The 27,263-nt window shown below is 34.4% G+C and overlaps 1 protein-coding gene across 1 annotated transcript in view; it reads right to left on the bottom strand.

Annotated features, from left to right (window-relative positions):
• Window positions 1–3,919: 3,919 nt before the first annotated feature.
• Window positions 3,920–27,263, bottom strand: part of LOC105696031 (sodium-independent sulfate anion transporter) — a 42,200-nt gene continuing 18,856 nt past the window's right edge. The window contains exons 2-11 of the mRNA XM_012418168.2: window positions 20,696–20,865; window positions 15,422–15,675; window positions 14,003–14,204; window positions 10,616–10,836; window positions 10,104–10,275; window positions 8,967–9,134; window positions 8,112–8,273; window positions 7,469–7,609; window positions 6,453–6,598; window positions 3,920–5,537 (exon numbers count right to left, since the gene is read on the bottom strand). Coding sequence (XP_012273591.1) covers window positions 5,166–5,537; window positions 6,453–6,598; window positions 7,469–7,609; window positions 8,112–8,273; window positions 8,967–9,134; window positions 10,104–10,275; window positions 10,616–10,836; window positions 14,003–14,204; window positions 15,422–15,675; window positions 20,696–20,864 — 2,007 coding nt within the window. The 5' untranslated portion in view covers window position 20,865 and the 3' untranslated portion in view covers window positions 3,920–5,165. The remainder of the gene's footprint in view (window positions 5,538–6,452; window positions 6,599–7,468; window positions 7,610–8,111; window positions 8,274–8,966; window positions 9,135–10,103; window positions 10,276–10,615; window positions 10,837–14,002; window positions 14,205–15,421; window positions 15,676–20,695; window positions 20,866–27,263) is intronic.

Below are 27,263 nucleotides of genomic sequence, written 5' to 3'. Positions count from 1 at the left end.
CTTATTAACATAATAAAAATACATTTTTTACTTCACGACTATTATCGGATACTTCATTTGGTATAAAAAATCACGAGAAATTTGTCTAATATTTTTGTTCCGCTACTTCATTATGGGAGCAAAACGTGCGATTTTGATTTTAAATATTTTCAAAACGTTTATAATGTACTCGACAGATATTTAAAAAATACTTGTATTAAAATGAAACGAAATGTTTTGTATATCTGGTAGAAAAGCATTATGAAAACACATGGAGGTAATATTATATAAATATTATACGGATAATATTCTACAGTAAACGTTTTGGAAATATTTCAAATGTCTGATAAATATTTACAAATTGTACGACATTCATTAAATATATAGAAAATATAGGACAAATATTTTGTGCTACTAGGGTATGTACTTATTTAAGGTAAGAATAATATACCGCAATGGAAAGATATGAAAGGCACAATAAGGACATTTGTTGCACGTATAAAATATATGTCATACATGTACAATGGAATTTTTTATAACAGATAACCGCAGTGACGTGAATACATATAAAACAATGTCGTCTTTTCAATCCGTTTACAGTGACAAACATTTTTTTTAGACTGTGCCGCAAATACTAAAGTATCTAAAAGCCGTTTATGCAATTAATTAAAGAGCTAATATTTACAAGGGAGAATTTGTTAATACTCTATACGCAGTGGCATCCCTGTACACGGATAAGTACACAAATTACATAACAATAACGATAAGTTACAATAATTACCGAGGAAACTATTCTGACTGGTCGACTTTTTATTTCGAGATGATCTTGCCACCTCTGAAACAAAATCGGAAGAAAAAAAATTACATAAAAACCAGCATTTTCAACAATATCGCCATTGTAGAAATACACACTTTTTACAGACACGCTTACATTTATAACAATTTGGACGCTGGTTGATAAACTCTTTAACAAACTATTAACGTTCTCTAGTCCTTAAATACATAAGTGGAAGAATACTTTTTCTCCGTGTGAAAAATATCGACAACGATTTTTTTTTACAATGCACTTCTGATAACGATATATAAAATTCTACTATATTATGGCATGATTTTTGTTTTAATCATATGCTTATTAATACGTTTCTCTCGTCAGATATAAAACATTAAATAAAATGTTAGAAGTTGTTAGTGGCAATATCCGTTCGATTTTATAATACAATTTTTTTATTGTAATATAGCTATAGGTAAACCTTATATATGAATACTTTTTTTGTACAATTGTTTTTCATTTCTTCACTTATCACTTCTTAGTTACTATGAAAATATTTATAAATTCAGAAGTTATTGTAAAAAAGAGAAGATGAACGATAATTATTCATAACCGGCATATTTTGCTATAGTATCACTACTGGCAAGTTTTATATTTAAAACATTTTATAATTAGTTTTAATCATAAAATGCTTCATTACTTTGTTTTTAAAATATTTTAACGATGTAATCCTTTTGTTGAAAACGAACAGTTCGTTAGTGCTTTTATTAACAGTGAATATTAGATTGGCAGAAAGGGAATATGTTTTTTTGTAATTAACAATGTTACGTTGCCAGTAAAGATATTTCTTAATAACAATGTAGACTGTATTGCAATATTGTAATAGATAACTTCTTTTCTTAACTTTTAACAGCTCTACGACCGGTAACTTTTACTTTCCGATCCGTTTATAATTATTTATAAATTTTATAGAAAAAGAGATGAGAGGGTTAATTATTAGTTCTGTTAATTATAAATACCAGAGTGGTACAAAAGAAATACCTTTTATTTCTTAAGATAAAGTACCAGTGACATTGTTAATAATGTTGCATGAAACGGTGCTATAATGTTGACAATAAAAAAAAACAATTTTCAGGGAGTTTGCAAAATTTCCGTCGATGATTTCCGAAAAGTTATTTAAAAAGTAATAGACTAGTAGCACCATTATTTACACATGCCATTCTGGTATGGAGTAATTATTTATCATTGTTGTTATTAAATTACAAACCGTAAGAATAAAAGTTACCAATACTGACGCTCGTTAAAATGATGTACAGAAATCAATACAAGCAATAACTTTTTCTATGTGGTAAGTTTTAACGTTGTACCCTAATTTTGTTGAAATTATAAATTTTTTCCAGCTCGGCGTGACATACCATTAAATAAATACTTCGAGTAACAACATAACAATATAAAAACTTTACCGACCATATCGGTAATGAAGTACAAAGTGGCAATGCAATATCATAATCGGTAACTTCAGCTTTCGGTAATTACATTTTGTCAATAACAACCTCGACAAATTATTTCACATTTATTCGCGCGTCATTTTATCTATTAATAAATATCGATACGGTATCACTAGGAATGCCAAATGTTACCGACAATAATACTTAATGTTAATGCTAAATGGAATGACGCTTTCAAAGTTGCTTAAAAGTACGAGCACCTTGACAAATAAAATCCTCTACTTGAGAAAATTTCGAATTAACGTATTTCGAGGAAAAAGGGGCTTTTTTTACCGATTTCTTTACATTTTTACTATTTTCCCCTTTTAAAAATTCCGAGACATGGATCAATAACAGCAAAATATATATAATATTTGTTTTATTAAACTTCAATAGTTCGTATCTTCGATTTCATTAATTGTAAGAGAAATTAAACTCTTTGTTATATTTATATTTCATAATTTGAAAATAATATATTCTCCACATTTCGGCACAATAATATCATAAATTGATGGAGAAGGTCTTTAATACTGATATTATTATTATTGTCATATTAGTCTAATTAAATTTTGCTTATAAATCGATCAAGCCCCTTTTTCTCCGCAGATCCCGTTTTCCTCTGTAGATTGATAGGAACAATAGCTCTCATAAATTATTCTGACAAAACGGTTCGCAAATAAAATATTCATTTTTAATTTTACAGTACTCTGGATCAATATTTCATTCTACAACGTATCAATTTTGCAATGTACTCGAGTTAAAAATGGAGTTCGGACTTGATTTAGAATTTTTCAAAACCACAAAGTGTTATAAGGAGATACAACGTCATGTATTGAAATTGTCCCCACTTTAGGGGTCTAAGATCTTCAAATATTTTCTAATCTATGGCCGAGAGCGCCACCTCGATGAAATTTTGCAATTAACCAGTTAATTGCGTTCAACGGATACACATCGGTAATCCGTAACGTTACAGTAAATTCCGCAGTTAACAGGTTAAAAATTATCATTTGTTAGTAGTTAACCTCTATCGCGTTAAAAACATTACATTCTTTATATTATACGCGGATTATAGGTTCGCTTTGCGTACCTTAATTACAAAATTAAAAGCATTCTACGTAATTTACGTCGGTAGGAAATGTTTTGGTCAGGTAGGATGGGAGTTCCCTCAATTTCCGCAAGTAGCGCTCGCATCGTTAGATCAGGAAAAATCTGAGATGCAGGGAGTCGATTACATAAAGCAAATTGAGCAAAAATCTGAAAAGTGAGTAGCTCACGGTATTACGGAACATTTTGGTGGTGAAAATGCGAGACCATTCATATGAACTGAGCCGGCACAAATTTTTAAGCGAAATGGGGAAGCATACAAGAAAAGATATAAAAATAAGCACCGGAACGCCATCTTCCACGGATTGTGACACCGAAATTCAAAATGGAAAACCTCCTGGGTGTTTTGATTTTTGGCAACACTCGTATTCGGGGACATAATAATAACCTTATTAGAAGAAGAAAGGAATTACGTGATGCCTCAAACCCATTTTCGTTAGAAGAAAGACAATTGACTAGTATGTACAGGTTAGTTTTTGTTATTGCGAGGTTATATTACATTATTAAACATTGAAAACTGTTAAATAATTCATGCTTACATGGCATGATAAGAAAATTATATTGTTGAAGTTCTACCTATGGTACATGTAAATATGAATGTAATACATATTTAAAAAATATAGATAGACTCGAGTCCTCTTCTTTACTTTTAACAGTTTTCCATCTTTCCGCCTTGCCTACCTATAAACCATTTCCTCTCAACAATTTTTGATTTACAAGGTACGTACCTTTATTTGGGCAATATTACTATACCGGAATTGTTAGTGATCTCGTTCTTTCATATAGAGAATAAACCCATGTGAGATGAAAATGCGAAAAGTGAGCGCTCTCGTCAAAAATACGTAATAAACGCCCTCAGTCCCGATTCTGGGGTTACTTTCTGTGGAACCGACCATTTGCGTTATGTCTCCTTATACTACTTCATGTTCGGAACCATTTCGTCAGAAGAAAGATGAAACCTCTCGCGGCTTCTCTTCCGTACTACTCTCTAAATTGGAAACGAATAGGAAGACAGCTAACGAGGTGATCCCCGAGACCGTCTCCAACTGCACAGTTCCACTTTTGTATCACTAGTTCCATTTCCCAGCACCAATGGAGTAGAGGGCTCTACTTCATAATTCGTCTGTTCTCCACATTGCTTATAGATGGCATGCCTCACGACCAGCAAGGCCATAATTTAATTTACATATAGATGAAACAATAGTGGCACTATACTTCTATGAGTATAGAACTTAGAGAGGGAAATGGATATCATAAATCGCTACATCCATAACAATAATGGAAACAATAGTGGAACCAGCAACAACCCTCGGAGGTGCATCACTACCCAGAGAACAATCCTGGATCCCATGAACATTCTACGAATGTTCAGGTAGAATATTTTGTTGTTCCCAGAATATGATGCAAATATTTAAGTATTTAAGATATCCAATGAATATTCACGAAGCACAGAATTTTTTAGAATATTTAAAGCATGTTCTGGCTTATGAATGTATATACAGAATATTCACTAGATATTCCAAATATCCAGAGTAAATAAAAAGATTTAAAGAATATTCATAGGTACAATGGTGTTATCTGAGTAGCGACCCCTCCGGTGATTCTCGTAACTACCTCTAGAAACGACAAGCTACTTTCCAAAGTAACTCGGCATTTCTCGAAGATCGCACCACGGAACTAAGATAAGTTCTTCCCCTTATTTCTTCGAATATCAAAGCTAACTGCTGGTATTGCAGATCCGGGGAGATCCCACTTCTCGGGAGGAATGTCCTCCAACATCGCTCGGAGACTAACATCTGCCGTTGGTGCAGATTTGGAGGTTACGTTTAGGCGGGTGGAATGTCCTTTATCTGTTTCAGATACCCCCGCTCTTTCAGCAGATCGTCCAATGCATCCTGGGTGTAGTAGACGATGAAATCCGTTGGGGCTACTCCTTCGAAAACGGCGCACACGGACGGCTTCACGTTGTAGAAGAAGAGGGGCTGCCCTCTGGCGGCGAAGTCCTTAGTCAACGACTCGATGACGGTCGCCGCCGTGAAGTCGGCACCGTAGATGTGCGAGCAGTCGATAACCACGGGGGTAGCCACGCTGCCGGCCCTTCTGCTGTATTTCGTGACCAGGTTCCTCACGTAATCCACCGAGGGGAAGATCAGGCACCGATCGGGCGTCAGCATCAGGTACTCGATTCCCCTTCGGGTCTGTGAAATTAAATAAAATCGATTTTATATGCTGTAATTAACTGTTTAAGGTGAAGTGAAACCCCCTCCAAATCAGTCGATTCGAATACAACACTTATTCTTAAGGGTATTAGACCAAACTGTCCGGAACATTGACACATCACTCCTTTTTGGAAAAAATTTGTTAACTTAACTCAGACCAACAAGCAAAATGGCGACGAGCTCTCATATTTCGATCAATACACAATTATCGAAGGCTCTGATATGAGAATCGAAAGGGTCAGGACAATTTTACGACAATTTAGAACACTCTGGTAATCGATAAACTCGCATTTGCACAGGATAAAGGCAAGAAAAAGTGTCGTATGCGCTTCTGTGCCAAAACGATGGTAATACGAGGTCTCGGAGTGAAGATTTAATTGTCCTGGAAATCACAGATGGCGCAGGGGTCCCTCTGCAGTCAATTTGGGCCCCAGAAAGCATGAATCCAGAGGATTTGTGGAGTTTTACTTCGATTTCTTTATAATTATTGTACGAAAACAACAGGTGGAGTATGCCATTTGGTACAATACCCAATATAATTCGACTCAGCTGTCAATATAAAAACGAACGTCGGCAGCGTAGGGGCATTTAGAAAAATTTTCTTTATCGACGTCGATCAAGTTCTTCGACGTGTTTTACTTCACCTTAAGGTGATATGAAAGAGTCAGCCTATATATGTCTGAGAAGTCCAATCGTTGATGACTGTATTATCTTTTATCAGGTTAAATATGGGAATAAAACGTGAAAGTCTTTTCTTCGATTCCATGTTAGAACCGCCATTTTACTTTTTTTTTTGTTATCAGAAGGTATGAATAACGCGTAGAATAAAAACGATTTTCGTCGTTCAGAGGCCGAATACTTCTTTCATTGTATACCTTTAATATTAACACTCACCGTGAGTTTTTCCACAGAAATCTTTGGTCTGGCTGCATGATATAATATGAAGAGGACATTTAACCCAACTCCGCAAAGAATGCCAACTTCTAATTGCAGGACAAGGCAGGCGATAAAAGTTCCTAGGCCCGGTATTAAGTCCGACTCTGTGAATTAAAAAAAATTAAATATTAATTTAGTATTACCATGAATTAAATTATCTTTTTAATTTATAACATGTACTGCAGGAATGCAAATGAGATCACTGTTCACACGGAACGGTAGGTATGTACACTGTACGTATAATAGATGTACATGGAATATCCATACATCTATAGGAAATCTATATCATTCATATACACTAGCTACACTGAAGATAGATATCTATTTTACGTATACAAATCTATCTTACGTATACGCACTCATTATATATTCTCTAGATAATCGCAGATATCTAGGTTTGGTATATAGATATATATAGAGGTTTATAAGATATCTATGAATAGGGAAAACACGTATATAATGCGTATATGATTTCCGAGACATTATATAGAGAGAATCAGTTCCGACTCCTTTCTGCGCAAGCGTGGCGCGCGTCCTCTTGGCGGGAATTTTTAAAACATATAAACGGTATTTTTATACAATATCTTATCAACACACGTTATCACTATAATTCCAGCCTGGCTGTTATAGAAATAATTATTCCTCAATTTATGAATGCAAATTCTAATTCTTGTACTTCTGGAATTTCAAGCATTATTGTTTATTGCCTAAATTTTTAGTTCCATTTGAATAATAGGAAAATAAGAGATATAGACAGATACTAATATCTGTTGCTTTAACTGATTATATTTAAATTAAGCGGAATATGTTAATTAAGAGCGATTCAATGGTCATTGAATATAATAGTTATTATGTCTAGAATTGTTTTTCCTTTTTTTATAAATTATCATGATCATCGATTGATTATTTAAATATCGAATTGTATTATAAACAGTTGTTAGTAGTGAAAAATTAAATGATTATCAGATACTTACTCTTCGTTCTCCACATTGGCTTGACAACTTTGACTTCCACCATGAAGATAACAGCAGCTATGATAATGGCTGCCAAGGTGGCTCGTGGAATGTAACTGAAGTATGGGGTTAAGAAGAGAAGAGCTAGTATCACTAATAAGCCTGAAATGCAAGAGAATAGAAACATAGAATTATTAACAACCCACTGTTGTATAACTAGTCCCTAGTAGCATATAATGTCATTATTAGGTAGAGATGTTTTTTATAATCATTGTTAAACTAAAAGTTACTTAATATGATTCGTTTAATAATCCTCATGGATAATAAATGATCATTGTAGCAGGAATTTGTTTACTAATTCGTACGCAAAAATGATTAAAAACAAGTACCATGTGCTATTTATCATCTAAATATTAATTTAACGACCGTTCTAGAAGGATATTCATTTCAGTCATTATTAAGCGAATATATATTATTATATAATATATTTGATTATTGTTAAACTAATAGTTACTTAACAGGATTCATTTAATAATCACCATAGTTAATTAATAATCATCATGACAGGAATCCGTTTAATATTTGTTAGCGAAAATTAACAATCATAGTGAAATATTCGTTTATCATGTGTAATCGATTTAATAATTCTTTTTATAATAATTACCGGTATAGAGCCCTCCCATGGGGGTCCTTACGCCGGATGCATTGTTGACTGCACTTCTGCTTAACGATCCTGTCCCAGGAAACGCTTGGACGAATGAATTCCCGATATTAGCCATTCCAATAGCTATTAGTTCCTGAGTTGCATCCACGGATTTCCCGTTGGCTGGAATTAATCAAAGGATACAGTTAAAATTTCTCTTCGAGGAAAAAGAGGCTTTTTTTACCGATTTCTTTTCATTTTTACTATTTTCCCTTTTTCTTAATTCTGAGACATAGCAAAGTATATACAATGTTTATTTAATAAAGCTTCAATAGTTCGCATCTTCGATTTCATTAATTGGCTGGAATTAACCAAAGGATACAGTTAAAATTTCTCTTCGAGGAAACAGAGGCTTTTTTTACCGATTTCTTTTCATTTTTACTATTTTCCCTTTTTCTTAATTCTGAGACATAGCAAAGTATATACAATGTTTATTTAATAAAGCTTCAATAGTTCGCATCTTCGATTTCATTAATTGGCTGGAATTAACCAAATAATACACTTAAAATTTCTCTTCGAGGAAAAAGAGGTTTACCGATTTCTTTCCATTTTTACTAATTTCTCTTTTTCTAAATTCAGAGACCAAGACTGCCAAGAACTCAATCTTGGTCTGCGATTATAGTCAGAACTTGATTTTGATATTAATCGTGTACTTTTAGCAAGACTAACACCGACACTTTTCACCATTAAATTGGCAAAAGCTGGACATATGATTGTTAATCCCTCCGATACAGAGTTGCATTTATTAATTCATAATGTGGTCTCCTTTTCTTTACAATAAGTCGTTCCTCTTTTATCATTATGGAGGTTACTTACCAAATGCTTTGCATATGGCCACGTCTTCCATCAGGGATATTAGTGGTAAAACTAAAATACCACTGCCCAGATTTGAGGCCATCTCCACGAAGGAAACTGTCGAATTGTCTTCTCTTGTGTAAGAGAATGGAGGGAATTGAAACGTAGGCATTCCTCCAGGAATGTGACCTAAAAGAAAAGGAAAAGACATTAATGTTTAAGGTTATAATGAAAGGTCGTATATTCGTACTCTAAAATGATACTTCTATATACTATTGGCTTGAAATTGCATGTATAAATCTCTTTAACCCATTTACAGCATTAGCGTATATATACGCTCACAAGGAAGGTCGATCTCTCCGATTTGATTTCTTTTATAATATGTTATAGTAGACTAAAAACTAAGCGATACGTATTTTTTTTTCATCTGCCATTAAACACTTTAAGGGGGTGAAACTACCATCCAAAGTAAGGGATGTCAAGGAGCGATTTGGTAGTTTCACCCACGAGAACATTATATCTTTTAACCAATCCACCTGAAAAAGCTTCCTCATAACGAGAAATGAAAAATATAATTTTCTCAATCAAAACAAAAAAAATTAAGAGGTGAGCCACCCCTCACAGGCCTTACTTTGGATGGTGGTGATTCGCCCCCTTAAAGTGTTTAATGGCAGATAAAAAAAAATACGTATCGCTTAGTTTTTAGTCTACTATAACATATTATAAAAGAAATCAAATCGGAGAAATCGACCAGGAATACCGCCCTTGTCAGTTTTTCTTGTCACTATCACCGGAGCGTATATATACGCTCAATTTTACTGATCTCTATCATTCAGCCTGAAATTTGGTGATAAGGACCCTCCTTTTCATACTTCTTTATGATGCAAATCATAAGGAAGTATGAAAAGGAAGTATCAAACGGGTTAGGAAGGCCCTTGACGTACAATAGCGGACATGAATCCTCCCCTGCAGATACGGCATCGTCTGTGCAGGTTGGGAGGGCATTGATGTCTCCCAGTGTACGCAGTACAAAGTAGTAGGAAGTAAGCGTAAGGACAGTACCCAGTATTTTTGTATTATATGCTTACTTTTTGTTATTTCTTTTACTATCTTATTTGAATTCCATTTGTGGGTAAAATTGGTCGGAAAAAGACTCACCGATTAACTTGAATGGCGAGTTTCCGGGAAAGCTGTATCCTAAAATGCCGCAAACAATGACTAAAAGAGCATTTCTGGAAGTCCCCGTGAGCCACAAAATTTTATTGACCACTTTGTGTTTGGTCGATCGAAGTTCCTCTTCTTCAGGGCCAATGCGCATCGACGCTAACATCTGCAAATATAAAGAACAAAACAGTGAAATCATCAGGAACGTGGGCTGAGTTTTGCGCCAAGTACGTTCAAAGATACAGTTTAACACTAGAACGACCGGCAGATGTTTTTGTATAGATATAATGAGCCATTTGAAACAAGTCATTTCGATCCGTCTTGGTAGTTCTAGGGCTAAGATGATATGAAAGGCGCTGAAAAATGTAATCGAGGTTCGATAAATTAAAATTCAGCTATCCCTTTTTAGTGGCAACGTCATTTTGTATCTTTCTTTTGTATCAATTGTGCCTTTCATATCATCTTAAGGATAAAAAATGTACTAGGCCATTAATTCGTTGATTTACCCGCAATATCAGGAGAAGTCCAATACAGGAGGCACCCAATGCAGCATCCCAGGCAGAAGTCTCGTGAACACTTTGGGCCATGGATTTCCACATTTGTACAAAAGTGGCCCCTTTCGCAGTGATTCCCAAAACGTCTTTTATCTGGGAAGTGACTATTATCAGCGCCACAGCCGATGTGAAACCCGAGCTCACCGGCCCCGATACGAAGTCGATCAGAAAACCTGAAAATCGAAAGTTGAAAAATGAAATTTCATGGGCACCCCGTTCTTCCTTACGGTTTCTATAATTATATTCTGAAGTTTTCATCGATCACCTTAAGGTGATATGAAAGGGTCAGTCTATATATATAAAACGTCATAATATTAATAAACTTTTCCCCAAATTGAGTGCATCGAATCATGTAAAACTTCGTCATTATGAAAGCTCTAAGGAAGAACGCGATGCTCATGAGATGTCATTTTTAAAAAATAAATAAATATTGATTCTAGTCTGGGGTAAATAAAACAATTTTTTTATCGAAAATTAAATTTCTAAGAGCTTTTACTAAGAGCGCCTAAAGGCGCCCGACGTTTGGTCCAATGTTGCCTGCACGGTCAGACGAATTTCGCCCATATGTCGAAATGGCACCGTGTTCAAAGAGTTAAATGACGAAACCTATGTTTTATGTTAAAATTGGAGACCTCTTCAGAAGACAACTCAATGTCAGTGAGAAAGATTCTCCGGAAGCAGGGAAATATTTTTCTAAGACTTCCACTCATCTTCGAGTGCGTTAAAAATGATAAAAAAGTGTTACGACCAATTTTTTGGCGTGCATGAAGCGTTTAGTCTCGACAGTTTTTACCGGAAAATCCGTAAAAGCGACTTCCTAGTTCTTCATTTGAGTCTCTTACGTGACGAGACTATGTAACTTAACTATGTGAGCGATAAATCACCGGAAAGGTATTACTGTAACAAAAGTCCCGCCGGAAAAGGAATAACTTGTGAATTTCAATTTAATTTATGAGCAACCTTCGAGACATTCAGTCGTACAGATATTATCGAGTACAAAGAAACATTACGCGACAAATTTATGGCCGCAATTTATCATCTGTAAATTTACATCCTTTAATGCTCAGATAAATAAATGTAAAATCAAGTAATTCGGAGATTACAGAGAATAAAGTAAGAAGTATCCCTAGTAGCACAAAATATTTGTCCTATATTTTCTACATATTTAACGAATATCGTACGTTTTGTAAATATTTACCAGACATTTGAAATATTTCCAAAACTTTTACTTTAGAATATTATCCCTGTAATATTTATATAATATTTTTCTACCAGATATACAAAACATTTCGTTTCATTTTAATACAAGTATTTTTAAATATTATCTTCCGAATACATTATAAACGTTTTAAAAATATTTAAAATCAAAATCACACGTTTTGCTCCCATAATGAAATAGCGGGACGAAAATATTAGAAAAATTTCTCGTGTTTTTTGATACCAAACGAAGTGTCCGATAATAGTCGTGAAGTAAAAAATGTATTTTTATTATGTTAAGTTAAAAAATATTTCTCTATATGTTTATAAATTATTGAAACTAACTATATCATTGAGATTTTCAAGAAATATTTCAAATATCTTCGAGTGATGTCTACAAGAAATCTTATGTCGCTTGAGATATTTAGCAAAGATTACAAAGAAATATTTATAAATTATTCTATGCTACTAGGGTTGGTGATGGTTATCAAGCAAGTGTATCAGGAAGCGTGTAAAATAGGTTTGCAACAATCGCATTTACCCCGGCAAACGTGATAAGATGTGGATAAAAAAGCCTTTAAAACCGTGAAGGTTTCTCGGTTTACCTCGCAATCAGAGGTACCAGGAGATACCATCCTGTTGTGCAAGAAAAAAGACAAAAAACCAAATATCGAGCCCCTTCTAGAAGAATGGCGTCATTGAAATGACCACTTGGTGATGATTATCAAGCAAGTGTATCAGGAAGCGTGTTAAATAGGTTTGCAACAATGGTATTTACCCGGGCAAACGTGATAAGGTGTGGATAAAAAAGTCAAGTCGAAAAAAGAGTACAAGCTTCCTCCTACACGGAGAAAAATAAGAACCTTAAGGTGATATGAAAGTGTGATATATACATAAGAAAAAGTGAAAATATTTATAAAACTCTTCTCCAAACTGGGTCCACCGAATTATCTGAAACTTTAACACGTGATTATGGAGGCTCTAAGGAAGTACGCGATGCCCGTGAAAATTAATTTTTGGAAAAAAAGAAAATCATTTTTTAGTTCTTCTCCGAGATAAATACATTTTTTTCGAAAAAGGAAATTTCATGAGCAGCGCGTTATTCCTTAGGGCCTCCATAATCACGTGTTAAAGTTTTAGATAATTTGGTGCACCCAGTTTGGATAAAAGTTTTATAAATATTTTCATTTTTTGGTATATATATTCCACTTTCATATCACTTTAATCCTTCGAAATTAGTATGTTCTTCCTTAGAGCCTCCACAATCACGTGTTAAAGTTTTAGATAATTTGGTGCACCCAGTTTGGATAAAAGTATTATAAATATTTTCATTTTTTGGTATGTACACATATTCCACTTTCATATCACCTTAATCCTTCGAAATTAGTATGTCTTTTTTCTCTTGGTTTCCTCAGAATGCATCCTCAAAAATGTGCAACTAATTCCCAAGAAATTAAGGTGAAGTGAAACCCCCTTTAAATCAGTCGATTCGAATTCAATACTTTTTTTAAGGGTATTAGACCAAACTGTCCGAAACGTTGACACATCACTCCTGATCATCTAAGAATTGTCCTGACACATTCAAAATTTCGATTTTTAAAAAAATTTTTTAACTCAGCCCAGATCAGAACAAAAATGGCGTCGAGCTCTCATATTTCGATCAGTATACAATTATCGAAGGCTCTGATATAAGAATCGAAAGGGTCAGGACAATTTTACGACAACTTAGAACACTCTGGTAATCGATAAACTCGCATTTGCACAGGATAAAGGCAAGAAAAAGTGTCGTATGCGCTTCTATGCCAAAACGATGATAATACGAGGTCTCGGAGTGAAAATTTAATTGACCTGGAAATCACAGATGGCGCAGGGGGTCCCTCTGCAATCAATTAGGGCCCCAGAAAGCATGAATCCAGAGGATTTCTGGAGTTTTACTTCGATTTCTTTATAATTATAGTTCGAAAACGACAGATGGAGTATGCCATTTAGTACAACACTCGATATAAGTCGACACAGCTGTCGATATGAAAACGAACGTCGTCAACGTAGGTATTTAGAAAGATCTTCTTTATCGACGTCAATCAAGTTCCTCGATGTGTTTCACTTCACCTTAAGTTAGTTTTTAAGTGAAATTCTACTTACCAAGCCCAAATATACCCATGAAGAGTTCCACCAGACCGCAGAGGAAGCAAAGAAGAATCGCATGCTGCGCTTTCGCTTCGAGATGAGCCACGGTTTGATAAGTTAATAAAGAAACTATTGCGGTGGGTCCCAGAGGTATGTCCTTGCAGGATCCGAAGACGATGTAAATGAAGCAGCCCAAAAAACTGCCGTATAAACCGTACTGAAACGAAGTAATCGTGCAATTTTTAATTATTAACTATTAAACCACATTAGATTATTTAATTTTAATTAATTATTATAAAATTACGTCACACTGGTGAGGGTATAACGCGAGAAGATATTGGTACCGATTCACATTTAAGATATTAAACTCATAATTTTAGTACAACCGTATATACGATAAGTGTGAATATTATTTAAAGATATTTCATTTAAATGTGCGCATTTTTTGACAGTGTAACTAAATTTTTATAAGACAGTGAACGCTGAATATAAACCATCAACTTAACGTTTTCGAACAGTTTAGATTTTTATACAGGTTATCCATACTTATATGATATATGTACTGAAAATATAGACGTGATAAAGATTTAAATATTATATTCGTTTTAAATAGTATATTCACGGGATATTTTTATTATGCATACCATAGACAATGTAAGTTCTCCATACTTATGTCCTAATTTGTCCGTGCACTATAAGTATATTATACTTTATACGGTGCCTTGTAATATATTATAATTTACACAGTGGGAAAAAAACACGATGTATGGTCACCAGCCAAAGAGGAAGTAAATAAAAAACTCAGAGTATGGACATAATTAACGGTTTTATCAAGTTGGAATTTAGATATAAACATTAAGTATGTGTGAAAAATGTTAGGTTAGACGAGGTGTCTTTTAATTTTCCTAAGCGTATTTTCAACGATGTTGTTTAACCTTTGGTAGATGTCTACTAGAGCTATTATATATTTTGTATACGTCTAGAAATAAGTAGATATTCGTAGATCAACAGTGGATATATCATTTTCATCTACAATAGACATAGATATTTATACATATCCTTTAGATATTTTTTTAGGTGAATAATACACGATATACATTTACTATACCTGTAGACCTAATTTTGACAATTAATTTACGTATATTCCACTTCATGGGTGCCTGGGAGACTAACACTGGCTCGCTAGAGTAGGTATAGAGACCGCTACGTCCCCGCGTTGCTATGACGACGCACGTCGCCCGCATATACTATATATACACACACACGTACGGGATAGATGACGTCACAGGCTTGGTATGCGGGAAAACGGGAGGGGATACCTTCCAATGCGTAACGGTTTTTCGTTACATCTAATTTTTTCCAGCATTTTACTTCTCATATGGTCCAGGCTCGGCGCCGTATAAGAAGTTTTACTTCAAAATCGTCTATACCAACCTCTGGCGACAGACCGGCTACGTTGGAATAGGCTAACGATTGGGGGATGACGGTGAGGCCGACCGTAATCCCCGCGACCAGGTCTCCGAGGGCGTCTTGGCCGTTGTACCTCGGCAGCCATCTTAGGATGGGTAGCCTCTTGTAGAGCGTCTTTTTCGTACAGACCGCTAGAGTGCGCCGCCTCGCGTATCGCAGAACCGCGTTACAGGCACCTTCTTTCGGCTTGGTCTCCTCGTCACTTGGTTCTTCCACCACTAAACAACAAGGTATACAAATACGTTAGTAACGTGAACATTGTCGGAAATCATATATAGAAATCCACCGTTTGTTATGCCAGTCTCTTGTTCGATTCGCTGATAGGTTTTTATTGGAAATGTGTCAAACAGTTGCGTGAACAGAATTTAATCGGGTAAACAATCAGAATGTTGTTCTTGATTTCAACAATGTATTGTACTAGTGCAAGTCTGGATATTCATACTAATTAAAGTGAAGTGAAACACCCTTCAAATCAGTAGATTCGAATAAGACACTCTTTCCTAACCCTTTGGCCCTCGTCTACTATGAGCGCTTAATGGCGTTCGACGTTTGGTCCAATATTGCCTGCACGGTCAGACGAGTTTCGTCCATATGTTGAAATGACTCCATGTTCAAAGGGTTAAGGATATTGGATAGAACCGTCCGAAACTTTGATATATGATCCGTGAGCACGTAGGAATTATTTTGACACTTTGAAAATTTGCATTTTTGGAAAAAAAATTGTTTAACTTTGCCCAGATCAGATCCAAAATGGCGTCGAGCTCTCGTATTTCGATCGATATATAATTATTGAAGGCTCTGATATGAGAAACGAAAGTGTAAGGACAATTTAAAAGCTAGTTAAAAAATACTTAATTTAACTATATTTTCCTCTTAGTTTATAAAGGAAAAGGTATATTAATACAAGTTTTTACTTTATGATGTGATGATAACGATTCAAGTTCTTACTTAGAGATACAATTATGAAAGTTTTTTATTAAAGTTCAATGCGTATCATGCACTTCCGATTATGATCCTTTATCTTCTTTGCAATGTGTTTCACTTCTGCTTAATTTATCAATCTGTGGCATCAGAAGCCTATCTATTACGCGCGTATTTCAATTCAGCGAATTATGCCGTTCACATAAATCTTAATACGCAAATCGGTTTTTCATCCAGAAATCGCGTTTCAAAATCTACATCCGGCTGCATCAGAGTTTGTTATCTATTTCGCATTTTTTACGCGTTTTTTTCAACGCCAAGGATTACTAAATTTAGAAGGAATCGCAACTCCGTTTGTTCATTGAACAATCGTTGATCGTTAATCATTGATATATATGCAAATCTCGTTTTTTCTCATCTAACAACTTATGCAAAAAATGAATTTAGGCTTTGAACCAGATTGTAAACAAATGTCCTGTATTGTTAATTAAATATGTAAATTTTTCTAAATTTTTTTATATTTTTCGAATAGTGTACAGAATTGTTTGAATCTCATTAATATGTGAATAATCAATTAAGATGGACTATAAATGTCTTTAATCCACTAAAGCATGCTAAATAAACGATATTTTCTATTCCTGATTACTATCTTGAGATACCAAGATGACGAAACAGTCGCGTGTCGATGACTAATTAATTAATTCACCACAGGCCGTTAATGATTTTCTGATAAATGTGTTCTTCCTTGATTGAAATATGAATGTTTAAATCAAGGAAGCCATTTATCAATTAAAAACTGATTTTAACCTACCAAAATGTGTTAAATAAACGATTTTTCCAATTCCTGGTTATCTTTTCGAGAAACCAAGATGGCGAAACAGCCGCGCATCAATGGCTGCAATTTTTACATAATTGTTTCATCACTGGTAGCGGACATTCAGATAAATAAATGACATTTGTATATGAATATTTCAATTAAAGGACCCATTTATCGATGTTCATATCTTTAGTCCACCAAAACATGCTAAATAAAGGCTTTTTCATGTCCCTAGTTGCCATCTCGATAAATCAAGATGGCGGAACAATCACGCGTTGATGGCTATAGTTCTCGCTTAATTAATTCACCGCGGATTGTTGCCAACATTCAGATAAATAAATGCCATTCATATATGAATATTTCACATAAAGGGTCCATTTATTGAAGGTAATGACTTTAATCCACCAAAACATGCTAAATAAACACTATTTCATGTTCCTAGTTGCCATCTCGATAAATCAAGATGGCGGAACAATCACAAATGGATGACTATAATTCTCACGTAATTAATTCACCGCGAGTTGTAGCCGACATTCTGATAAACGTCGGATGTCCACAACTCGTGACGGTAAATGCAAAATGCATCGATGAAAACTGCAATTAATAAACATCGTTGGGGAGAAAAAGGGTCATTCGGTAAGCATCTTCACGATACGTCGACAGATTAATTTCTTCCACCGGTTAATTGTAACCTTGGTCTCTCTTCGTCTCATGTGACTCCGATTAGTTGCATATGTAGGATCTTTGTTGTTAACATTCCGTCTCTGAGAAGGTGAACCAGTTCCGCCGCGTTTATGATGCAAATTAGACCAGGGAGTTTACAACTGCAATTATGATACGCACGTAGAGGAATCGGCTAGAACCGCGATAAAATTAAATAACCTAACATAACCTCAAAAGTAACCCGAGAAGGTGGCGAAAGAAGATTTACTTACGAGGGAAATGAAAATTATATGACAGCTTGTGACATCGCGTCCTCAGAATTTCACGAACTTAAATCGTTTCGAGAATCTTCCCTAATTGTACTAAATATTTGTTTTTTACTTTCAATATATTTAAGGAATATCGTTCATTTTATTGATTTTTAGCAGACATTTGAAAGATTTGCAAATCATTTAGTTGAGAATATNAGAAAAATATATAGATAATTATTCTGTGCTACTAAAATTCAACGGAAGATGCACTATAAATATAAATTGTTTGCAACTCGAAGGGGCGAGAACTAGATTTATGTTAATGATAATAAATTATGCGGAGACTCCTATTATTGAAATTACATGCGGTCGGGATTACAGGGAGTCGGATAGCACTAGTATTATACTTAAATAATCTAACATAACCTCAAAAGTGAACCCAAAGATCATAAAAGAAGATTGGCGGTGTTTCGAGAGAAATCGGAACAGGTTGAATAGTTATGTCACAGTGTTCTTGAGATGTTAAGTCTTCTCGACTTATTATTCAAATATTTAAAGGAAAAAGTGCAGAAACAGTTGTTTTACGAGCATACTCTCTAGCACCACGTCCATTCGCTCGTTCATTTTAATTATTTAATGCCTCTACGCGAAATGGGCCAAGATCAGGAGGGAGGCATTATTTCATTCCTGCCACGTAAAATTCTCGTTTCCGCTTTCGAAATCGTAAAGATAATCCGGTAGGTCGTCTTTGCATTTACTCGCGTGTGTTTTACGTAGGTGTACTTACTTCTTCGGGATCCCGGTAGCATGTAACAAAAACGAAGCCTCGATTTATCCCCGGTAAAAAGGCTTGAATAGAATAGGATTCAACGTCTCACGATTTCAACGTAAAAGTGATGATTTTTCTATTCTATTGAATACCTGATTTTTGTCTCCGAGTACGATTCCCGCAACAGTAATACATTTTCTATGAATCAATTATATTCTATTCCCCTTGCGTACCCTGATTTTTGTTTAATTCCGAAATGAGGAATATACTTCTGCTTTGTTTAATTCCTTCTAGTCCGGGAAAAAATACCCGACATTACATTGTTTTATATTCCGTTCAGAGGAATATATTATAGGAATGCCTGATTCCTTCCATCACGCAGAAAAATAATATTGTAATCATTCTTTGTAATAACGTGTACTACAATGAAATTGCACATTTGACAGTTTTAGGAGAGTAATCATTACTTTGTAGAACTGCTGTCCTTATATTTCCCAGCGATTGCTGTTATATCTATCCCAATTGTAGTAATTATAACAACTTTTTTCTCTCCGTGTAGTGATTAATATTAAAAATGGTAATATTATCTATATGAAGAGGTTATAATAACTATAATAAGGTAGAAGGTTTATCTGGTAGCTGTAACCACAATTATAGTAAGATTTTACATATTACAAGGTTACTCTAAATTTGCGTATGTAATTGCGGAAACAATGGTTCGGCACCATTAGTTTCTACAGAACCACCAGATGGCCAGACTTCTCGCAGGCGATGCAGACAGCAAAAGAAAAATATATGGTACGCGTATAAAGGAACAAAATTTATTTAGCATGCAGCGTCATAATTGAAGAAGGAACATTTCAAATCGAAATTAAATGAATAAATTGGTAAGAGCGCCATCTGTCGGCGCGGCGGTCAATTACTGAATATTTGACATTATACTCATATAATTAGCACTCAAGAGGCGGTAAAATAATCGAGGAATAATAACCGATGACCGCGGAATGAAAATGAGTAATCGGCGAGTACGCGTCGCGGGTATGCACGATGATTTCACTCGACAAGTGATAATAATCAAGGTTGCGTCGTACTTTGGCCACTGCGGCTCCCAAATGCAGAGACGGATTTCATTGTCACTTTCGACAGACTTGTGCGGAATTGTTTTACCGACCAAATGAAGAAAAACCACGTACTTGACATTATTAGAGAGGGAAATGAAATCCATTAGCAGATCATTGTCTTAGAAAGCGAAACTGACCTAGACAACGCGGCAAGAAGAACTCAATGCAGAAGTTGAACACATTTACTTATTAATGTAATTTCAATATCAGTTTTATAAATGAAAAATGGTTTTTGGGATTTTTGAGTTTAGGTACAATAGTAAACACGTAACAGTAAATATATATTAATGGTAAACCGTCAATAAATTTATCAATTTTTGGGACATCTTTATAATTTGCTCGTCGAAAATCAAGTATTTTAATTTAACCGAGAAAAATGATAGACGATTAAATGGAAATTTAATTGTGGTAAAGGCAAAAATCCTTCTCTCTTCGCAAAATGTTTCCTTGGTACTAAGAAATATTTCTTGGTTGAAAGTAATATTTCTTGGTGCAAAGAAATATTTCCTTGGTGCAAAGAAATATTTCCTTGGCTCAAAGAAATATTTCTTGGTGCAAAGAAATATTTTCTTGACGCAAAGAAATATTTCTTGGCGCAAAGAAATATTTTTTGGTGCCAAGAAATATTTCTTTAGTTCAATGAACTTGTTTTCTCAGTGAAGTAATATGCGATAGCACTTTGGAAGCTGTACTTACAGATGAAATCCGAGGAGCCCTGTATTTCGCGATGTGGCCCATGTGAATTGTTAAGTAGCTGAGTGCCATTTGTGTTGGGGATGTTTAAACTAACCCCTGACCCTGTCAGGGCGTGGTTCACGTATCCATCCTTCAGCATGTCGTCCCTAACGATGTCTCCTCCCTTCATTCTGAAATTCAAAAATGTATCATATGATGAGGAAAATCGATTTACAAATAATTTGCAGACCATTTGCTGTCCATGAAATGTCTGCAATGTATCTACGCATATTGCAGAATAAATTTGAAGACAAATTTCCAGTAAATTTGTCATAAATGGTTGCAGCAATATATTTACCGCATACTTGAGTCATATGCCAGTTATACCATAACCGACACTTATACACTGAAAATGTATGAAAAATTTAACTGGAGCTGCAATATCATCTCATGACATAAATTTACGAATATTGTATGAAGATAGTTAATACTACAAATGTGAGCTAAATATGACGTTGTTTCATGTTTCCGTTTCCATGACTCAAATATGAGCTAGGAACGCTGCAATTGTTTATCGGCAATGTGTGAGATAAATTCCGTTATACGTATACGTACAAACAATGAGAAATTGCATGTACTTAACTTTGTTTCATATTTAAGTATTTTTCGTTCATATGCCAGTTATGCCATAACCGACACTATGAACTAAAAATGTATGGATAATTTAACTGGAGCTGCAATATCATCTCATGATATAAATTTACGGATATTGTATGAAGATAGTTAATACTACAAATGTGAGCTAAATATGACGTTTCATGTTCTCGTTTCCATCACGCCATGACTCAAATATGAGCTACGGATGCTGCAATTGTTTATCGGCAAAGCGTGAGATAAATTTGGCGGCATATATGCGTACAAACATTGAAATATTGTATGCATTTAACATTGTTTCATATTTCGTTTTTTTTTATTCATATGCCAGTTATGCTATAACCGCCACTTATGAACTGAAAATTTATGGAAAATTTAACTGGAGCTGCAATATCATCTCATGATATAAATTTACGGATATTGTATGAAGATAATTAATACTACAAATGTGAGATAAATATGACGTTTCGTGTTCTCGTTTCCATCACGCCATGACTCAAATATGAGCTATGGATACTGCAATTGTTTATCGGCAAAGCGTGAGATAAATTGCGTACAAACATTGAAATATTGCATGCATTTAACTTTGTTTCATATTTAAGTATTTTTGGTTCATATGCCAGTTATGCCATAATTATACCAAAATATACGATACTCGTTAAATATGATGAAAATGTTAGACAAATATTTTGTGCTACTAGGATTCCTATTAGGAGGGACGCGAAGTAAGCAGTATAATAGATCGTAAATGCACTTATTTTGCATAATGTTAGGTTAGGTTCGGAAGGAAGCACGTTGCATCGCACTATAAAAAGTTACGTCACTTTAATGCACCTTACTATCTTTTAGGTTAATTTTTAGCGCATAAATACATTACAAATTTTTAAGGCAAGACTTGCCTGGAATGGTGCGAAACTAGCAGCATAATTGGACTATAAGTACTGCTAGTATGCCCGAACAATTTGAGATTACAAAAAATACATATTGCACCACATTATTAATGAACATACCGATTACTTTTAAGGCCAATTTGCCCTCTTGTATTCGATTTAAATTTTAATTTGGATTTCGTAACTAGGATGGTGTGGTCATCATTGTAATTGCGAAACAGAATTTCTGATGCGAACCAGTTTAAAAATGCTCAGAAAAGGATTGTATCGTTATCGACATTGCAGTTTCCTGCTATTGTTCGAAATTATTGTACGGAAACCACATATAAAGTATGCCATTTAGTACAATATCCAATATAATTCGATACTGCTGTCATTATAAATACAAACATCAGTAACGTAGATATTTAAAAGAATCTTTTTTATCGACGTCCATCAAATTTTCCAATTTAAATTTAAATCCGGATTTCGTAACTAGAATGATGTGAAGTCATCATTGCAATTGCGAAAGAAAATCTGACGCGAACCAGTTTAAAAATGCTCGGAAAAGGGTTGTATCGTTATCGACATTACAGTTTCCTGCTATTGTTCGAAATTAATATACGGAAAATTATTGTACGGAAACCACATATGAAGTATGCCATTTAGTACAATATTCAATATAATTCGACACTGCTGTCACTATAAATACAAAAGTCGGTAAGTTCGAAATTAATCTCGATATTTCGTAACTAATGAAAAATACCGGAAATCCGTTCCGAGTGTTACATTCCGCTCTCAAAATCGCGCATCTTTTATTTCAACCGCTTTTCCATATCGCTAATATTTTCCGAGATATCGGGGCGCAACAGTTTTCGTGCGTCAATCTGTATACCGAGTCGCGCGCGCGCATGCGCGCTAGCGCTCAGGTAGCGCAGGCGTCATCGCGCCGACGCGTTCGTAAACCGCACGTGATTCCTATATCAGTATTTGCATCTCCCTTTACGAGATACCAGTCGAAGTCGTATCCAATATAAATATTGTTTTGTCGCCTCGAGACTCGTACTAATGTCCACACGCCCGCTGACTCGTTAGTGAGTCCCCGGTCTCGGTGATTTATGCGAGTAACTCGCGTTAAGAGCCGCCTTGCTCGCCGGCAGACATTCAGTCTGCGGCCCAGTGGTTCTCAATTTTAGTCGATTCCCTAGTAGCCCAGAATAATTTCTAAATATTTCTTTGTAATCTTTGCTAAATATCTCAAGCGACAGATTTGTTTAAGATTTCTTCTAGATTTCATTCGAAGACATCTGAAGTATTTCTTGAAAATCTCAATCACATATTTAGCTTCAATAATTTATAAACATATATAGAAATGATATTTTTTAATTTATGAACGTATAATAAGAATACATTTCTTTTACATCACGACTATTACCGGACACTTCATTTGGTATGAAAAAACGGAAGAAATTTTTATATTTTCGTTCCGGTATTTCATTATGGGAGCGGAACGTGTGATTTTGATTTTAAATACTTTTAAAACGTTTATAATGTATTCGGCAGATAATATTTAAAAAATACTTGGATTAAAATGATACGAAATGTTTTGTATATCTGGTAGAAAAATATTATGAAAATACATGGAGGTAATATTATATAAACATATTATAGGGATAATATTCTAACGGAAACGTTTTGCAAATATAAATATTTACAAAATGTACGATATTCGTTAAATATATAGAAAATATAGGACAAATATTTTGTGCTACTAGGGTTATCTCGACTCTGTAGCATGAATTTTAATGAACTGAATTATGATGACCCTAACTGTCTTGTTACCCGAATTCGAATGATCACGTTTGCATTCGAGCAGACATCAATTTTCACTAAAGTTTGTCAAAAGTTAATTTTAGCAACATTTTCTCCGGGCAATTCATTTTGGCAAATTTTTCTCATGATAACTACTTTTGACAAAATTTTCTCTTAACATTTAATTTTGTCAAATTTTTCTCTTAACATTTAATTTCGGTAAAATTTTCTCATGACATTTACTTTTAGCAAAATTTCCACGTTTAAATTAATTTTGCTTTAAATTTATAATGCCGATCAACATGTTAATGAATTTGTTACTTCAGATGATTACGTTCGCACTTGAGCAGATATCAATTTTAGCAAAAATTTATCAAATATTAATTTTAGCAACATTTCTTTCATGCCCATTCATTTTGGCAAATTTTTCTCATGACAATTAATTTTAGCAAAATTTTAGCATGAAAATTAACTCTTATCACTCTGAGAATATTAGAAGATTATTAAATGTTGGCAGTCGGTTGGAGTGATAAGGGTTAATTTTGGCAATGTTTAAGCATAAAAATTAAATTCGGCAAGATCTAACGATAATTAGTCGTGGTAAAATTTTGTCACGAAAATTCATTTTGGCAATATTTTCTCATGGAAATTTATTTTGGCAACATTTTCTTATGAAAACTAATAACTCGATATATGTTTCATTTGCTAATATTATATTTTTTAGGTAATATCTAAAATAGAGATGTAAAATACTATTATTATTATGTGATATATTATCATATACTATTATTATTACATCATATATATATATAATAGAAAAATACTATTATTATATTTTTTAGGTAATATCTAAAATTGGGATGTAAAATACGCTTATAAAGAGCCTATTAATTCTATTTACGCAAATTATGAAGACGACTACCTCAACAACACCTGCAGATGATTAACATTAATTACCACGTACACCTTAACTCCACCGTACGTGAATTTCCGCTTTTTGTTTAATTTCCCCAAAGTAGAAATTTCCTAAAATAATATCTTCGGAGCGGAAGGTTTGGCTTTGCGAAAACCATGCAAAATTTATCATACATTGTATTAAAATACCCAACAGGCATATTAATTAATTATTAACAATCCAGGAAGAAACATTAAATTCAGAAACACATAACCGTTACTTAAAACAATATGGAAATTAATTCATTGTACCGGATTTGAAATCCAAAAGCGATCTTTTTCTTTGATAGATATTCAGCCGCAACGGCAGTGGTTCTCAGTCAACATTGACATTGAAAATAATTTCAAGATATGAATTTCACTAATAATATAATACAATGCATAATAACACGCATACAATGGAATATAAACATAAAAATAATACGTAGACATTTAAGTGAAGAAAGTAAAAAAAATTATATTAACCGAGTGCTTAATGTTTAATAATTCACTACATTTATTTATTAATAAAAGCCAGTTTTACTATCGATGTTTGGTGTCGAAATAAATTTTAGAGTAATGTTTATTGCGGTTTTTTCAGTACTCGACGATGTTTCTCGTTTAAAAATGTATTTGGCTCGAAACTCTACCGAGTTTCTTGATGTAGATACCTGTAAACATTAAAGTGTTTAAATATTGGAGATTTAGTTAATCAGTCTATTTTGTAATTACTGAAAAATTGATTTTTTTCAGATACGAGTACTCTGTACATGTAATAGTTTTATATCGTGTACTCGATCAAATGTTTCAATCGAGGTTAATAAGATGCAACGATGGAATGAAATACAAGCAGACTTAATTACTCTTTAGCGTGAACAAGAAAATGTGAAAATGAATGGTATATTATTGACTTAAAGTGAAAGATAGGTTTTTCCTTGATAGACGTTCAAGCTACGGCACCAGTGGTTATCAAACGACGGTAAAAGAGATCCTTAAAAAAGATAAAATTTATGCTTTTGATCAAGATCTCGAAATAGTTGAGTATAAACTACTCAAAATACGCACACACANTAACAATTAAAAATTGATCATGAAAATTAAAAATTGTTAAATAGATATAAACGTCGAGCGCCACTTTATCTGATGCAGTTTAATCGTATATATAAAATTGACACAATGAAAAGTCGTCGCCATGTTTAGAATGAAAAGTAAACATTGATTATGAAAATTAAAAATTGTTAAATAGATATAAACGTTGAGCGCCGCTTTATCTGATACAGTTTAATCGTATATATAAAATTGACACAATGAAAAGTCGTCGCCATGTTTAGAATAAAAATTAAAAATTGATTATCGAGTAATTAAATATATCGAGCGCCATTTCGTTTCATATGATTCATTAACTTCTATATGACCTGCATTAATGAAAAATAAGTATGACCTCTATAATGAAAATTAAAAATAGTTAAATAGATATAAACGTTGAGCGCTACTTTATCAGTTACGGCACATCAAAAGAGACAAATCAGGAGGCGCGATCGCATCGAAAATTGATACGCGCGTAGTTCGTCGAAAACATTTGTTTAGGTTAACGAGCGAATTACGCTAAGTTGGTCACGAGGTGCTTCGGCCAGCACTTGTTCAAATCGAATCCAAAAGCCGCTCGATCGCTCAGGAAATATACGGCGATACGAGAACGGGGCTATTTCCTCCACTTCGTGCCATTTCGTATCACGGTACCCTCGAATTACGATCCGATAACGTCGCCATTGCGAATCGGCCCGGCACAAAACAAAAGGGAAATATTTGCTGAACGGCACGAGAAATGCATCGTACGCACCGCAGATTGCATAAGAGAAGTGCATTGCGAGAATGTAAAACAAGTTCACGGGACAGGAAAATCGAAAAACGCCGTTTCGAAAATGCCCCGTCATTTGGAGTGGTCTCGTATAAAATTTCGATATTTTTAAGGGGATGTGAAACACGTCGAGGAACTTGATCGACGTCGGTAAAGAAGATTTATCTAAATACTTACGTTGCCGTTGTTTGTTTTTACATTGACTGCTGTGTCGAATTATATTGGGTATTGTACTAAATGGCATACTCAACTTGTCGTTTTCGTACAATAATTATAAAGAAATCGAAGTGAAACTCCAAAAATCCTCTAGATTCGTGCTTTCTGAGGTCCTAATTGACTGCAGAGGGACCCCCTACGCCATTTGTGATTTCTAGGTCAATTCAATTTTCACTCCGAGACCTCGTATTACCATCGTTTTGGCATAGAAGCGCATATAACACTTTTTTTGCCTTTATCCCGTTCA

Source organism: Orussus abietinus, unplaced genomic scaffold (assembly GCF_000612105.2).
Source record: "Orussus abietinus isolate OABI.00-Male unplaced genomic scaffold, Oabi_2.0 scaffold554, whole genome shotgun sequence".
NCBI lineage: Eukaryota > Metazoa > Arthropoda > Insecta > Hymenoptera > Orussidae > Orussus > Orussus abietinus.
The sequence above is the reverse complement of the archived record's forward strand: the minus strand, read 5'-3'. Positions and strand labels throughout refer to the sequence as shown.